The sequence below is a fragment of the Conger conger genome, chromosome 10 (assembly GCF_963514075.1).
Source record: "Conger conger chromosome 10, fConCon1.1, whole genome shotgun sequence".
Classification (NCBI taxonomy): Eukaryota; Metazoa; Chordata; class Actinopteri; order Anguilliformes; family Congridae; genus Conger; species Conger conger.
The window spans coordinates 30,452,915-30,470,380 of record NC_083769.1 but is presented as its reverse complement, the minus strand read 5'-3'; the positions used below and the strand labels follow the sequence as shown (position 1 = coordinate 30,470,380).

At 41.1% G+C, this 17,466-nt stretch overlaps 1 protein-coding gene across 1 annotated transcript in view; it reads right to left on the bottom strand.

The window, feature by feature from the left end:
* Nucleotides 1-17,466, bottom strand: part of LOC133138566 (cadherin-4-like) — a 296,079-nt gene that overhangs the window by 171,204 nt on the left and 107,409 nt on the right. Inside the window, 1 exon segment of the mRNA XM_061257438.1 lies at nucleotides 820-843. Coding sequence (XP_061113422.1) covers nucleotides 820-843 — 24 coding nt within the window.

Below are 17,466 nucleotides of genomic sequence, written 5' to 3'. Positions count from 1 at the left end.
GCGTATAGGGGATGTGTTTCTTGGGGGGGGGGGGGGTGGGAGACGAAAACGACACCCACGCACCCCTGGTCTACCAGTCTCTCGTTTACCTTCATCTCACATGTCCCCTCCGGAGATGAAATTAAGTTGATGTGAAGTTTGAACAAAGTCATCTCAACTCAGAGGCTTGATTGTCTATTGTGCTCCAGCTTTGCAATTACAAAAATTGCTAGGGAAGAATCTGCATTTGGAAAAATGTAGCCTTCAAACAATGTGGAGAGAAACAACACAGCACATATCTCATCAGAAGCAATGAAAATGACCTCCCTTTGAAAACCTTAAGAAGTCTCTTTCACCCTAATCATCTTTCTAATCAATGCCATGAGGAAGGCCGCCCACCTTTTGCAGTAACATGTGCTTATCTTCTGTGAATGAAACCGGAGGTAGACACACTTTCATGAGAGCATTTGGCAGCGAGGATGCTTTTTCAGTCATTCATGCCAGTAAAGTGGTCTAAGAGGTCAGTCTGGACTGAGCTGATAAATAGATGGCTCAAAGCCCTTTCTGAGAATGCGCATGGATGAGCAAGGTGGACCATCACTACAGGCTTAGAATGTACTCCACTCCCTAACATTTTCATATCATGTCTAAAAAAAGCGATTATATCCTTTTAGCTCCCTTGAAAAAGTGTGGGAATAAGGTGCAAAAAAACCTGCCATGCAGAAACTCTCTGCTGAAGAAACGCTTATTACATTATTCACACGACACCTAAAACATCTCATGAAACTTGCACAAGGCAGCAGTGGAGGTGTATGAGCTTTTATTCTGGTATGTACTCACCACGTCCCGGTGATACCATGGTATCTACGGAAGAAGGAGAAAAGTGTGTTAGACTACATTTGCAATGCACCAAACTGGAGATCAGTTTCACCTGCAGCAGGTAAAAGACTAGCAGCACACATAGGGGACAGTGGAGTGGTTACCCATTCTGCAATGGCCTGCCAAACATATTACTGAGATGACAGGGAAACTCACAAGGTACATTTATATAAGGGGCAAAAATCATAACCATGAAGCTCTGCTTCAGATTATTCTTGAAATTACAGGGAACACAGCAGATTACAACAACTCTCAAGCAGATCCTGGCACTCTGGTCAGAGGACCTGCATCCCCGATTGCACAGAGTGAGTTCTGTGCAACTTTATAAACATATGGAGGAGCGATAATGAGGTCAGGAATCATCAGTTATCTAAGTCGACTCTATGCCAATGCTCAGAAGCAATTGTATTCTGTAACTGTGACTGTGGTTATTAATTGCATTTGTATTAATTTCGATTAGGATATGTAACAAACATGCAGTGTTCAATAAATTCCAAAATTCCAAAGATTTATGGCTTAGTCTCAAGATTTGGGCAAAATGTTTTAGTTATTTATTATGACAGGTTTACTATAGCCACTGTTTTAGTAAACTGCATCCCAATCAGTTATAAACAAAATGTTTTAACACAAGAAAGGCCAGTGCTTTTTTACTACCTCAAACCATCCAGTGGCATCAGGCTTGTCTAGCAGTGCAGCATTGATTTCTTCACCCACAGCAGCCTAATTTCAGACTGATTATAAAAGCAAATGTCGCACTCTTTTCTTGAAACAGTATCAAAGGTCTCAACTGAATAGATTTCAAATTTTCTATTATAGCAGTTTTGTTTTTTTCTATAGGCTAAGAGTAAATGTACAAAGGTATATTAGGCTACAGGCTTGCAAAAGTGCTAAAATAAGCAAAATAAGAAAAAACACAACATGGACATAGTTAGTTATAGTTTTTTTTTGTCACTTCTTCACACACACTTCTCCATTCACCACAGTGTGACTTTACGCATACACACTGTCCCTATCTCCTCTTGCACATCAACTCCACAGAGAAGGCACATCTTACATGGTTTGTGGGAGGAGAGACTGCTCTCAAATCGTAGTTGTCATGTAGTCTATTCAGTTTACTCAAAGTTGCCATGAAAATATGTTGGGGGCGTTATCTCTGCAGAGAATCATTTCTATTAATAGTGTCCACAGATACACATCCCACCCTAAATGAATGACCAGTTTCATCAAATGATTGCAATGAATGACTTTTGTGTGATTATATGTGCAAAATTAGTTTTGATTGCGCTTGATTGAGCAATGTGAACATCAAAGCATCGAACATGGCAGAGAAGCTGGCAGAAACTGGCTGTATTTCTTCCTGGAGTAGATTTGTTTAGTATTACAAAATATTTAGGAAAATTCATGGAATGGTGAAGTGTCTGCTCTGGTCTTCCTTGTATTAAGCATGGAATGGTGTCATGCAGGCATGGTCTATCCAAGCATGAACACACCAGTAATAATCAAGCTTGTATGGCTCTACTAAAGCAGACCTCAAGGTCAGGGTAAATCTCTCCAGAGGTTACTTCTTTAACCATGCTCTACCACAACTTGGCCACAATGAAATACCGAACATGACTAACAAGCTTCTGCTCCTTGTCTTTAGATGCTCACCGTTCACCTCAACGAGTGTGCTTCTAATCAATCATAGTGGTTTTACAATTGTGATTAACTCATAAGTCACATTCAGCTAAATGATAAATATATTCACCAAGATAAGACTTAAAAAAATAAAAAATAAAAAATGATCTTGCAAATTATCTTATTCGCACAGTCAAACCATGGAAGCTGTACACTGTTCAGAACTAAATAAAATGAACTGACAAGCAGCATGGGAATTCTACAGTAGGATTTATGCTAGGAGAGAGGAGATAATCTGCTAATTTGCCTAATTGCCCAAATGAAGATCACCTCCATTGTTGGTGTTTATCAAGTGGCCTGCTTGACACAAGGATGAGGGCTTTATGATGTTGTTTTGTACGGTGCTTATGCCAGGCTTTTCACTGTATTGCTTCATTTGTCATTACATGGATTCGTCCATTTCCATGTCACAGTGGCTATAATGATTTTTGCTTCCCAGTTAAAGTAGCTGCAATAAAAATTGATTTTCCTTTTGCCGGGTGTGTGTTGCACAGCTGGCTGGAGGCAGATGGAAAGGGAGCAGGGGCTCTGTGCATTGCAGCTCTTTCTGCCAGGCCAGCTCAGCCATTGCCCCCAGAGAACAATCCATGATTTGCATGACTCATTTTGGAAAATTAAGTCTAATATTTCCCCTCAAATATACAGTACATCGACATTTCTGTTGATATGTGCCAAAAAAAACTGTGGAGTGTTATGTTTACAAAATAAGTGAGATCCATTTGAACACATTTTGATCATTTTATGTTGGTCCAAATTAGTTTATACTCCCAAATCTATGAAGAGAGAAGGAGAGAGTGACCGAGGGAGAAGGTGTGTGTGCGTGTGCGTGTCTGAGAGAGAGACAGAGAGAGAGAGAGATTGTGCCACTGTGCAGCCAGGTGGATAATGACAGAAATCTAAACAAACTGATGCAGCATTTTTGTAATTTTTTAAAATTCATTTAATTATTTTTCACTCCCTTGAAACCCTTTTCAAGCAATGGCAGAATACTACAGGCCTGTTTTAAAAGAGGTCTCAAAGTTTGTGGTTCACACAGATAACGTTTTGCTCACACTCCCTGGAGCAGTTTTTGCACCAGCTGCACTAGAAGAAGTTAAAATGGTCATAGTGTGTTATTTGTCTGCTAGGCTTAGGCGATCCCAAGAGCACTGACCTGAAAACATTTCCTTTCAAAACCAGAATACTTTTTTTCTGAATTATTTCACACATTCCTTGAATTTCGCTCAAAGACACAAACAATGTGTTCTACTCACACACGCTCAGACTACAGTCATGAACAAGGATACACACGAGAACGTTTCTGCAAAATTACATTCTGAGAGAAATAATGACACTTCAATGAGACTATAAAACATTACTGTCACAACAATCAATCAACCCATGAACACAAAACAGACTAGCTGTTTCACTCAATAACTTATTCCTTTCAAGATCTCGCTTTCTCGCTTCCTCGCTCCCTCGTTCCCTGTCCTTCAATCCCTGCCTCGCCAACTTTCTTTCACCACCCTCCTGCCTCTCATGCAATTCACTCAAAAAGCCCTCTCACTCTCATTAATTATCTCCCTCACTCATTCACTCATTTTCACTCACTCAATCCATCACACCCTCTTTCAATTACCACTTTCAGCTGCAGCAAAGGTGAGGGATGATACTATTAAAACAAGTACATTTTACTTCACAATCACATTGTGTTGTGACAGTAGAAATAACTATGTTCCTTGCAGCTGGTGGGTAGAGCAGATTCATTTAATGTCACTATTTCTTGATCCCCCAACCCACACCCAGGTTACAACAATTCACACACATTCAATAATTCAGCATCCAATGAAAGAGATGCAAGTTGCCTGCAAACCCATAATCGCAACAAAGGCACTGTCAGCCAGATGCATTCTGGCACGTGTTCAACATCAAGCCTGTCTCTCAGTCTTGGCGTCCTCTCCAGGAGAAGATAAACAGGTTGAGTCTAATTTAAGATTCCCAGGGTGCACCACTGTCCATTCTGCTTTGGGTTTTAGAGAGCGCTGTTTATCCAAGTAGCAAAAAGACATTTAAATATAAATGCATTTATATATTTTTTATAGAACGGCAAGCAAATGTGTATCTTACCCTGATCATCTTTCCTTCATATTTAATGTGCTTACCCTGCCTGATGTACCATTGTAAAAAGAAGAAGACAAAAACAGTATAAGACTGCGGAAACAAAGAACCAGTGAAACAATGAAAGACTCAACAATGGTGCCTGCTTTGTATGATCTCAGATGCCCACAATCGTTGCTGCCTTCCAAGCTGAAGTTACTTGGTTCAAGTTCAATTGATCTGTTTTGGGAAACAAACAACAAACTTTATGATTACCATGTGAGGCCATCCCCCTAAAAGGAAAGGTAATTATTTGTTCTCTCAACTGTGGCAGAAAATGATATATGACACAGATACAATGTTTTTTTTTGGTCAATAGCTGCTAAATTAATGAAATGGCAGACTGAATAAACATACATATTTTGCTATGGTACAGATTTTACGCCAGTGATTTTTCCATCGCTTCCAGGCTTAAATGGATTTGAATGTCACTTTTCTGTGAATGTATAAGTGTTTTTTTATTTTTATCCTGACACGTGCCTCTCTACAGACTCTACTGTACACTCTTGGTATAATGCAAAGAAAGCATAAAGCAATGTGAAAACCCCAGTCAGCACTCGGCTGAAGCACTGCTGTGAGGGTGGCGTGGTTAAATCTGTGGGAAGAAGAGATCTACACCTACATTTGGCAACAGATTTTCAAAAACCTGGAAAAAGATAAGCATATTTTTCATTTTATTTGAGCTGATGAGTATGCAGTGACAGATGGGGATAGAAAAACACGATGCTGTAACCACAGGGAGAGGAGAGAGAGTGCCCTTATTCATAGCTACTTTTGAATTATGTGTGTGTCGGAGGGGTGACGGAGAGAGAAAGGTAGAGAGAGAAAGAGAAGGAGAGAGAGAGAATGCATGGGTGTGTGTATCCTACAAATGTGCTCGTGTGCTTCCAGTATGCGACACTACGTCGCGTAGTTGCTTGCGGCCCCTTTGTCTGTGGATATCTGAGCCCCACACATTCCTCAGCTGCATCATGTTCTCAGCCACAGCTATGCAGTCGTCTTTAATCAGCCTCAATATGAATGTAATAACACTGTCTTTGTTGCCTGATTTGTGGCGTAGTTGCCTCTAGGCTACTGTGAAAGCAGAGCTGCTGCTTGTCTCATTAGCTCAGCCTCTAGGCAAGGCTGGGAATCAGTGGCAATCTCGCCATCGTGTGCTTCTCTAATCCGACAATAAAACAATATATATGTGGAAGCCTTAATATGAGCACGCTTTGTGTTTATTTACTGCATGTTATTAATAAGTGTGCCCAAGGTGAGAGTATGTAAGGGTATCAGTCTAAACCTAACCCTAGCAAACAGTGCTAATGCAACTGATGTTTCCCATCGATTATAAACATTTTTAAGCAAATGGAATGGAGTGGCATGGATTCTTTATCTTTTCAACTTTAGTAAAATGAAGTGCAAGACTGCATGGCAGTCTACAGTAGTTTCAGGTCACACTGACTGCCATTGTCACCTAAGTTTAATGTGACATAATTAGACCCTGCACTTTGACCAAAATTCTATTCTGTCTGAAAACAATTATCTGTGCGACACAATAAATGTGAACAATAATAATAAAAAGAATGTCTAACAATGCCTTACAGTATAAATCTAGAAATAGAAAAATGTCCATCTCTGAATGAAACTCTGAATGAAGTCTCTGAATGAACATAATGCTTGCTATGAGCCAGCTCAAGAACAAATTTGGTTGACAAAAAATAAAAAATACTGTAAGAATGGGTGACTGTAAGAAATATAACTATGAGTGACTCACAAAGCGCTGCTACCTGTACCTTTGAAATGCAACACTATAGGGACGGTCTCTGAGTCTGGTGTACAACTCCTCTACACAGGAGTCATCATCACTCAGACATCTGTAAGATGCTCACTGTAAACTGTTTCATGTATCATAGCTTTCTCAAGGTGATAGTATTTTTACATATCTAAAAACAGCAGGGAAATTTCTAGCTACCAAAAATTGCATAGAATGTGTAAATTAAAATGAAACTGTGAATGAATACAAAAGCATTCAATGATGTGTGCGCTCATTAAATAATATTGGACTTTTCAGTGTCTGCAAACTTTGCAAAAAATAGCATAAAACACTGCAAGATATTCATTTTTATCACCGAGACCCAATAGTCTTTTTTTTCATGCAGAAAAATAATGAAATCTCACGATCTAACAATGAAGATTTGTGATGCTGTACCCGCCCATAAAGCTTATAACAAGAATATAATTCACTCAAAAACGCCCCTGGATGTGGAGTAAAGGTTTGCAAAGTTTCATGATTATAGGATGACAGTGCACTGAGAAAAATGGTCCTGTAATATCGTCCAAAATCAGGTTCTGAGAAAATCGAATCCAAAGATAGAAAAGGTACATAATTATACTAATTTCACCATACATGTGGCATAATGATTCAAAAGGTATTATCCTGATGATCCATGCTTTGCAGCAGTAAACAGAAAAAGGTACATTTGACTGAAAATGTGTCAGAAATAGTAGGCAGGCTTTGTTTGTACAGTAACAAATCATTTAAGTAAACATTTAAATTGTGCTACATCAAAAAGTCCAATAATGAGCATGGTATAAGAAATGCAGCTGGGGCCAGTCACACATTGTGTGTGACACCTTTCAGTATGTGTTTACGAACTGGGCATCACACAGAAACCTTTGGGATATGCTCTCTGACAAGCTGACAGAATTATATTTCCACAGAGAAGCTGTTGACCTCTTTAAGCTTTTGGCCTAATAACTTGTTGTTGTCTTGGGAATGGTTTTAATTACAGCAAACAAATTGTGTTCGATTTTATACCAGTCATGAATCAAGAAGTCCACACATCATTTATGATTAATCTGGACAATTTCAAATAAATACAGAGGGGGTGAACAAAATGAGATTTTACACAGGGCACAAATGACACTGTTTTTGCTTGATGCAATCTTCTCAGGATTTACAGGTAATTAATTGGAACACTGCCTGTATCCCACATTAAACACATATCACAAATACACCCAGTGATCACTTTATTAGGTAGACCTGTACATCAGCTTGTTAATGCAAATGTTTCTTTAATCAGCCAATCATGTGGCAGCAACTAAATGCATACAAGCATGTAGTCCTGGTCAAGAGGTTCAGCTGTTTTTCAGACCAAATGTCAGAATGGGGAAGAAATGTGATCTAAGTGACTTTGACCGTGGAATGATTGTTGGGACCAGACAGGGTGGTCTGAGTGGTGCTGATCTCCTGGGTTTTTCACGCACAACAGTCTTTAGAGTTTGCAGAGAAAGGTGTGAAAAAAACAAAAAACATCCAGTGAACAGCAGGAACGCATTGTTAATGAGAGCGGGTCAGAAGAGAAGGGTCAGACTGGCCGGAGGAACAGGACAGGAAGGTGACAGTAACAGTATACAGAAGAGCATCTCTGAACACACAATGCATCAAACCACTTAGTGGATAGGCTACAGCAGCAGAAGTCTTAAGTCTATAAAATAAGTCAAATAAATACCTAATAAAGTGTCCAGTCAACAGTATTATACAACAGTATTATAGCATCTGCTAACGCCCTGATGACAGTGTACTTTTACCCATCACAAAAACAATTGGAACGACTTAAAAAGGTAGATTGTGAAAAGGTCTCTCTCTGTAAAAAGTGCTACAGAAAATAAATGTAGTCAAATTTCTTGATTCCAGCTGAACATGATGGCAACTCGATCACAGGACATCAAAATATATCAAATATGATACTATACTCTCCAGTATTAGAATGATGGATGGTGGACTAAACCAATGATGAGGGGTTTTGGGCTGACTCTGACAGCTGTGTGCCTGTACTGATCCCTGGGGTCTTAGAGAGGGGCTGCTGTAGCTTGTCCTGCGGATTGGGCGACAGGAAAAGGGGAGGAACAGTGCCAGAGACCCTTGCCAAAACATGGTGCCTGTCAGCGCTACACTTTGAAGTCCAGCCATCGACACAGCAGACATGACCCAGAGGCCTCTCCCTCACACAGCTATGACTCCATTCTGCAGGTTAATGTCTGGTAATCTACTGAAGCAGTCGCCCTGCGTCTCAGCTCAACCTCCCAATCACAGACAGATACAGAAATTCTCTCCCAGCCGGAATGGTCAAACCATGCCTTCGGATTGGTTCTAGTAAGGCATGATTATATAGTCTGCTTCAGGAGTGACAACAATAACCATAGTTATACAACACAGCTGCATCTTTAGTCATCAGAAGATATGCAGTGAGGTGAGGGCAGTAGGCATTTGCACAGTGACGTGACTCTCTCCATACGGATGTAAATACCCTCAAATTAAATTGCAGTCTATTTGCTTTAATTTGACAGTCTGTACATCAATATTGAGTAGACTGTGCAGGAATTGTGTCACTGTCCAAATACTTATGGACCCCACTGTGTATATAATTCACAGTTTTCACTCGTTGACCAAGTCTCTAAATAAAATCAATCTCAGCCAGAGCACATATTCTGCTTTCACATGCCAACTTCAATCATTCTTTTTTTTTTTTACAAAATGTAGCTACAATTCAGCTAAAATATTAATCTAACATTTCTTTTTTTATTAATGATTATTTTTTCCCTAACTTTTTTTTGTACATCTGAGTGGTAAAATGAAACTAACTGGGACATCCTCTATCAATAAAACAAACAGCTCAATATTGACAGAATGAGACCATGGAAAACTGGTAGCCTTTAACCCTTGGGTAATTATGGGTCAAATACCATATCATGGTGTGTCAGCACTGGGATTGTTTGGAACAGGTCCCTAAGCTTGGAAAATCATAATATAGTAATCATTCCATCATGCCTGGAGGCCCAGTTATCAGCACAAATGGACTGACCTCTTCAGTTTTGTCCTCAGTGAAGCTCTATTTGACCCCATTGGCCTCTGACCTGAGCTATAGTATAACCATGATTCATGACTCAAGACAGGACCCTGCACTTCTTAGGAGGTATCCAATCGTCAATTCAATTTAAAAACATTACAACAAAAAGAACATCACAAACAACAATGACAAACTTTTTATGTTCAGATGGGGGGGGAACGCACATGTTGGAAAGGGAAAAGGGGGGGACTATACTGTAACATCTACTGTAATTCATAATTTAATGGTTTAACAAATTTCTGATCAACTGTTCAAAGTAACATAACTTGCCCTGCGCCAAACACCTCATTAATGTCTCCATAACCAAAACAGGTTGTAAGATAACTGAATTAATGTGAAACTAATGATAAACTGTGCAGTGCGCCAGGATCAACTTGCCACAAAAACACACTTCTAAAGTGACAACAAGAAGTCAGATATGCCAAATCCAAAATGAACAAGTTTGTGGACACAATTTTCAGAGGATGAATGCTCAGGTGCGATACCAGTATTATGTTCTTCCGAAGAGTAATGCACCACCTTATCAATTCAGTAGTCTCTCATTCACAAAAAAAATCTGTGACAGTTTCCATTACTGCTCCTACAAATCTGAGCCACAACATGCTCCTAATAAAAAAGAGTGGCCTTCCTTCGTACATGCATTGTCACAAGTCATTGAAATGATGTATTTAATGTGCGTATTAATATTTGCAACCCTGTATTTAATACATCTGCCTAAATGACTATGAACATGTTCTATTCACAGCTGGATTTTCTTATGTCTACAGTATGAGTCAAGGTTTGAGTGCAGTTAATAAAATGTGTAGGCCTACTCACCTCAGTGCCATTGAAATGATTTTAAACTTTATTTAATAAGTCACTTCAAGGTAGTGCATTAAGATAATTTATTAACTTAATTCCCTCTTCAGCTCATCATCATAGTTTCCTCTAAAACAGGAAGCATAGTATATAATATGCATTGGGCAGCAGCATATTTCTGCTGCATTGCACGTTAGCATCGGAGGTTCTTTCTGAGATCTCGTACCGTACGTGTTAAAAGCGTGATATAATGTCAAGCTGTGAACGGAGAACACACGCTTTGTTTTTCCATATCTCCACTAGAAAGGTCATCATTTTTTGTTTTTTTGCTCAGGAGAATTGTGTTAAGAAGCAGGCCCACCCCCTCCCTTAAACATGGTATATGTGTCAGCACCGAGCACTTCTGCCTCTCACGCAGCATCTGCCTGTAACAGTACACAAGAAACAAGAAAGAATTATGCAGTTTAATAGCATTTGAAGCATAAGGAAGGCTACAGTCGTGGCGTGCAGAAGATGAAACAGTGGGGTTCCACTGAAGGTGTGTGGAGCAGAGCTCCTGCTATAGAAGCACTGCTGCTGGGATACAGAGGAGAAGCGCTGATGAGAAATGAAAGGAGCAGCACACGGTGGGGGGTGGGTTTGGCGACAGCAGGGAGTCACAGGCAAACGGGAGCCAGACAAGGACCACCGTGCCAACGTGCGTCTCTGCCACCGTGATCGTGTGCCAGGCTTTTCCAGACTGCCACTCCTACCACAACGCAGCAGCCTTTGCATGCCTTCCTCCTAACCTCTACACTCACTGTACTGTAGCACACCCCTACCATATGCAAGTGAGGGGCATTGCATGAGAAGTATATTACCTTAATCAGAAGAGAAGAATCAACTTGCTGCGGGGTGTACAACAAACTCATCATCAGAGGTAGAAATGTATTTTCCAAAACATTCGTATAAGAGATCAATTATTCACAAACAGAAACCTTTAAGGGCACAAGCCTCTACTCTTTTCAGGCAGGATTCTGCTTTAATTAGAATAGCATCGCACAAGAAGTGTGTGCTGTGCTTTATTCATTTCAGAAACAGAGGGAGCGCAAATAAAAAGCCAGCTCATTATTTACTAATGAGTTGTCTATTAATGAAAATGGAAAACATTTATTGTAGAACGCTATGGGTTCGGTTTGATTAATTATTGTGCTAATGCAATGGAATGGAAACACAATAAAGTGAAGCATTAACATTTTGCATAATGCACATTACTTGCTAGGCAACAGTTGGCATGTACACCAATGGGCTCTTAGGAAATAAAAATACAACATTCAGCTATATGGGGGCTGATCTGTCATGCAGCAGGGCAGTGTGCTTCATTACATACAAAAGACACTCATAAATGCACACAAAAGCAGGCATGTGCAAAAAAAACGGAGAGAGGAGAGATAGAGAGAGACAATTATGGGTGTGACGTCACTATTGAAATGCTGCATACCAATATTATATGGTGAATCATCAAGACGCTCTTGTGGATTATATGCTGAATATAGATATTTGGTACAATAGAGTTTTGTCATGGTTATGAAAGCAGGAAGGTGGAGCTGTTTGATTCTTCAGCCTGGTTGACCAAACTGATGATGGTTTAGGCAAAGGGACACAGATTTACTTTGTGATCCATGTAGTGTAGTAAAAAGCTATTTCAAAATAATTAAACTGCTCTTTACCAGGACTCTGAACATATCTACTATTCTCAGCCACTGCCTGGCTTGTCTAAATACGTATATGGCAATCTGACACTCTCTGGAATCAATACTAATAAAAGCAACAAAGATGACTTGGATGGATTCAATAAGAAGTCTCTGAGGCAATTAAATGAAATGGCCACAGATTGGAGAGATTTTGGGATTTAGGGATGCGACATTACATTACATCTCAGGGGCAATGGAGACCAGTATCAGCCAGATCAGTACAAGCTACCAAGAGGTTGAATTCAATAATAATTCATCCTTCTCCTAAAGCATTTACCTCTAAATGGTCACCATCAATATTCTAATCAACAAATGATAGCTTGATTTTCTCTGGGGGTCAAAGCAAGCTACTTAGAAGAGCGGCTGGCAATGGAGCTGGATGGAGCATATGGTCGCTGATCAGAAATTAGAACAAGGATTCTGAGGTTGGCAGGCTGGTGATTTGCTCTGCCTGAGGAAGAATGGTTTGGGGTGAGGGAGGGCTAGCCCTCTCCCAGCAGGTCTGAGGACAGATGAACATGGATGGCAGGTCTGTGAAAGAGGTTAGATGAGGGAATCAGCTGTGGGAGTCCCTGACACCTCCAGCACTGTCAGATCCTGAAAATAACCCCTCCCTGGAGATGGACATGCATCACATTCCCATGTCATGGCAACACAGCAGGCACTTCACCCAGATAAACAAGGAAGCACAGTCTTTCTACAGGGAAGAGCACTACAGACCGGTGTCAAATGCTTCTTTCAAATGCTTAAACCTATTTAAAGAGCAGTACTTTGTTATCCTGCAAATTGCTGCCAACACCTATGTTTACTAAGATTATACCGTAGGAAAATACGTATGAGTGTACTTTTTTGTTGAGTCCTATCTTTTCACTGAAAATTCTCAAGGAGCTCCACAAATGTTTTCAACAGAATCTCAGATGTGCTTTAGGTCATTGAGTTATGGGGAATATCTGGTGTCTGTTTAATGCCAGTCTTGGACATACCAAGTGGAGAATGAAACATTAAATGAGACATGCATAATGGCAAACCTCATATAAACACCATATGGGTGAGCCACTTTGCTGCAAATTTAAATGTTATATTCAGGAGGATAAATATGTCCATGTAGCATCTTTCATAAAAGCCCTCATCGCTGCAGTTCAAGTGACTCACTGATAGAAAAAAAAGTTTGCTATATCTGCAAATTATGTGGAATCGGTTCCAATCCGATGATTCAGAAGATTACCATATTCCGATATTAAAAAACATAAAAGTGAATAAATAAGATGCACTTACTTTATCCGGATGATTAATCCCTCTGCAGATGCAAAATCTTTAAACATGACCTTCCATTTGAGCAATCCTGTACCTGTCATTGCTGCAATCACTTGATCAAATCGCCCCCCCTCCCTGGAAATGTTGTGGAGAAAAGCTAGGATTGATGAATATGAAGGAGGCTGGAACAGACATCTCTGCAGCCGACAACCATTAGGTACGGGTGCGAAGGAGGAGGATGCGGTAATCTGTCTCGTGGAGGAGTGAAACGTTTTAAAAGCATTGTTGGAAATTGCTCCTCTAAAAGTCGCAGGAAATGAGGATTTCAGGTACTCTGCAATTCCCAGGGCTCAGACTTACAGTGCAATCCTGTGGCATTTTACTTTAGTCTAAGTGATTGTGCTGCAAGTTTACAGCTCATTGGGAATTGCTACGGGCACAGATGATTACATTAAGGACATCCAGCTTTTGTTAGTTATTGCTGGTCTTTTTGTGAAGCAGTGCTGATGAGCTCTTTAGCTTTAGATAAGCCTCTGGTGATTAGAGCATTCATAAGAAACAGTTGATAGGGGCATTCACTTTGGTTAATATAAGGTTTTAGCTATCAATTCAAGAATGCACTTGAACCCTGTATAAAAGCGAAGCAAATGTTTCCACAATCACAGATATAGTTTCACTTGAAGAGGGACAATAGTAATTCAGTTTACTTCGCCACTTGACCCCTCTCCTTTTGAAAAAAAATTGGAAAACAATCATAGGCCTTAGCAATGCATGATCAGCCTTTCTGTTGCAATCAGGACAGATTTAATATTTTATTTCTCGATTATGAATATGTGGGTTTTATTTGGAAAGAAAACACGTTCGCTGGCAGAAGCCTAACTGCCAAACATTAAATCCACTATGCTGTGTTTCAGTAAACGTTTAAATTTACAGGCTGATTCGCCTCAAATCCCTCCCTTTGAAACCAAGCTTCACCACATCACAAATTATTTATGACCACAATCAACCGCTCTTGACCCATGCTCCACTTCTGTGAACCTGTTGCTCATTGCCCCTAATGCAAGGAGCCAGTATCCCAATTCCAACTGCTGCCCTTTAAAATGGCAGCCACAGCAGTGTCACAGCAATACAAAACCACCACTTAAATCTTTGTACTCTCCACATTGAGGATGACAGTGGGGTTCCGCAGTTCGAAACAGGCTTCAGGGATTGGAAGGAGTCCCATTTCCGTAACCTACTTCTGGCTGCAGCACACCTGCCCCCCCCACCTCCCAAGCTCTAACCCCTGCTTCCCCCAATTCACACATTGCTCCAGGAAAAGCAGCACTGTAATTCCATTTTGTGAAGTAACCTGGTGAGAGCATAAACAAGGTCATCCATTTTGTGAGACCAAAGTCCTGGGGCAGGTGTTCAGAAGGCAGGAATGTGAAGTGCAGCAGGTTGCAATATTCCTCTATGGAAGCTGAGAAGTTATGGATTTTAAAATGTTTTAAACATTTTTAAATTGCTTCTTTTTACAGTATAGCAAAGTATTTTTGTGGTACAGCTCTGACACACTGTGTTAGTTTAATAATGCAATTAATAATCATAATGTGGGAACAGATAGGTGGTAAACCACAGCCAAATTTCTCTTGTGACTTCAGGCCACAATTAACCTTCTTGTCCTTTAGAGAAGCCCTTCACCTCAGCCCTCTGATGAGAGCAGTGAGACACTCAATGCCATGCCACAGGAGGGGGCAGCATGTGGTGTAGTGGTAACAGCACTGAAATAAACACATTCATATTGTGGCCCCAGATGGTGGAATGTGACTTATGTACCCTTGACATTACCTGTCTATAAATGAGTGACAGGGTGTGTCGCGTGTGAAATCTGAAATAAGTCAGGCTGGATAAGAGTGTCTGCTAACCACATAATATGTGCACATGTGTGTGTGTCCAGCCCAATGAGAAAATGATAGGGACATACTGGTTTAATGCACTCTGTGCGTATGTGCACACACATGCACACGCAAGCGCACAAACACGCGCACGCATGCACGAGCACGCACACACACACATATACACACTCACGCACGCGCATACACACACACACACACACACACACACATAAGAGGCTGTTAAGCCCCAACTGTGATTAACCAATCTTGACAGTGCCAGATGTTCTTTAAAATGCACAGCCTTGTGCAGGGTAAAGTAAACCTTACAGGCTTTAAAAAGCTGAGCCTTTTTTTTCCCGGTAAGTGCTCGTGTCAAATCACTGTCTTATTAAATATTACAGAATATACATGAAGGGGGAGCAGTAAACAATGCATGCGCCCCTCCCCACATCTCTCCCATCAGTCGATTTAGGTGATGTCAGCCAAACCCAAGGGGTCCGCAGCAGCTGCTGAACACCTGACTCTTCAAATAAAGTGCAGTCTTGTCAACAGCAATGCTCACCAAAGCACTTTCTGGAAGGAATCAATAGATATTTACATGTGCCGTTGTATGAGGTGCTGTAATCTTCCTTCCCTTTCTCCCCCTTTAATCCCTGAAATAAAAAGAATCCTCCCCGAATTTGCTTGAAAAAATGTAAGCTGATGAATAGTGCCATAGAGCAGTGGTCGGTATGTAATGCATAGAAAAAGCAGACAAAACAGATTTGATGCTAATTGCCAACATACCGGTACACTGTTGTGGTGGAGAGGGTCATGTGGATACAGAAGAATTATTTATTCACGACACAAAAAATGACCTTTTGTTGCTGATGAAAGTTTAAACACTTTTTCCACCCCCGCAAACCCCTCCTCAAGTGCTGTTGAGCCTCACCAAAGATGCAAAAAACGGCCCACGCTAATCTAATTTCCCAACATGACTACTGGGAGGGGGATGGGAGACAGAAGCCAGTCCTCAGGCCTGCCGGCGACAAGCAGCCAAAGCGCTGGGGAAATGCGGCTTCCCTTGTGTTTATCTAATACTGTGCAGTACAGCTCCACTCGGTTTCCAGATAACCAGGACAGTGGCATTGCAGGACGGGCATGATTGATTTCCTGCACTCCAGCATACACAGAAGGAACAAAAAAAACATCACATGCAGGAGAATGTTACTGCTAGATATTAATGTTAGGTTGGCAGATGCCAATAACTCTCCCTTTATCTGGCTCCTGTAGGGCCCAGAGAGAGAGGCCTGCCTCTGTAAGGCGGGAGCAGAAGCCTCCACTGCATAGGTCATCTCCGAACAGAAACAACAGCCCAACTCGCCCCGAACCAGCTGCCATGACAACATGCGAAGACAGCACTGGGCTTTGAGACCAGACCGCTTAAGCCCACACTTTAGTGGCTATCTTGCAAAAGAAAAAAAGTTCAAACATTTTGAAAATGTCTAGGGACCCCATGTTGAGTCAGCCTCCCAAGGGAGCACCAGCAGCCAATGTGAAGGCACTCACACCACACTTGGTTGCCCATGGATACAAACAGGAACAGGAACTAGCGCTCAAATAATGATCTCAGTAAAGACCACTTCAATCCCTGCTCTCTCTTTCCTGGGATGGCACATTTCAGTAGCATAGCAGCTGTCTGCCCCCACTTCGATTAGCTTAAATGTGCTTCACAACAGGCATATGTTCAGCCACTGCTGGTCCCGTGGTCAAAGAAAAAAAAAAAGCTTAATTTCACTTTGCTAACAAATTCTATGAGGCACGTTGAACTAAAGTTATTTTCATTAGAGTGCGTGAACCAAAGGGCTTGATCCTTTCTTTACCAGATTTTCTTATTTCTGAGTAAGGAGAAACTTGGGGATCAAAGCAGATTCCAACTACAAGAAATAAAAGGGCAGACTGACCCCAGAGGAGACAGGCCCAGAGACGCTCACAGCCCACCGCGTTGTCTTTAAATGGGAGCACAGCGCTGCTTAACTGAACATGGCATATCAAAGTTCTTACACAGAATTAAAGAAATCAAGGCAAGATGAGAGTCACGTTCCAATCTGACAGGGCCAGGGTTAGTGAGCACACAGGAGTGCTGTAAGTCATGAAGGCTTTCCCTTCAGGCTCCACACAGGGGATAGGGCCTGATCACTCAATCACGACTGCGCGTGCGTGTGTGTAAGTGTGTGTCTGAGTGTGTGTGAGTGTGTG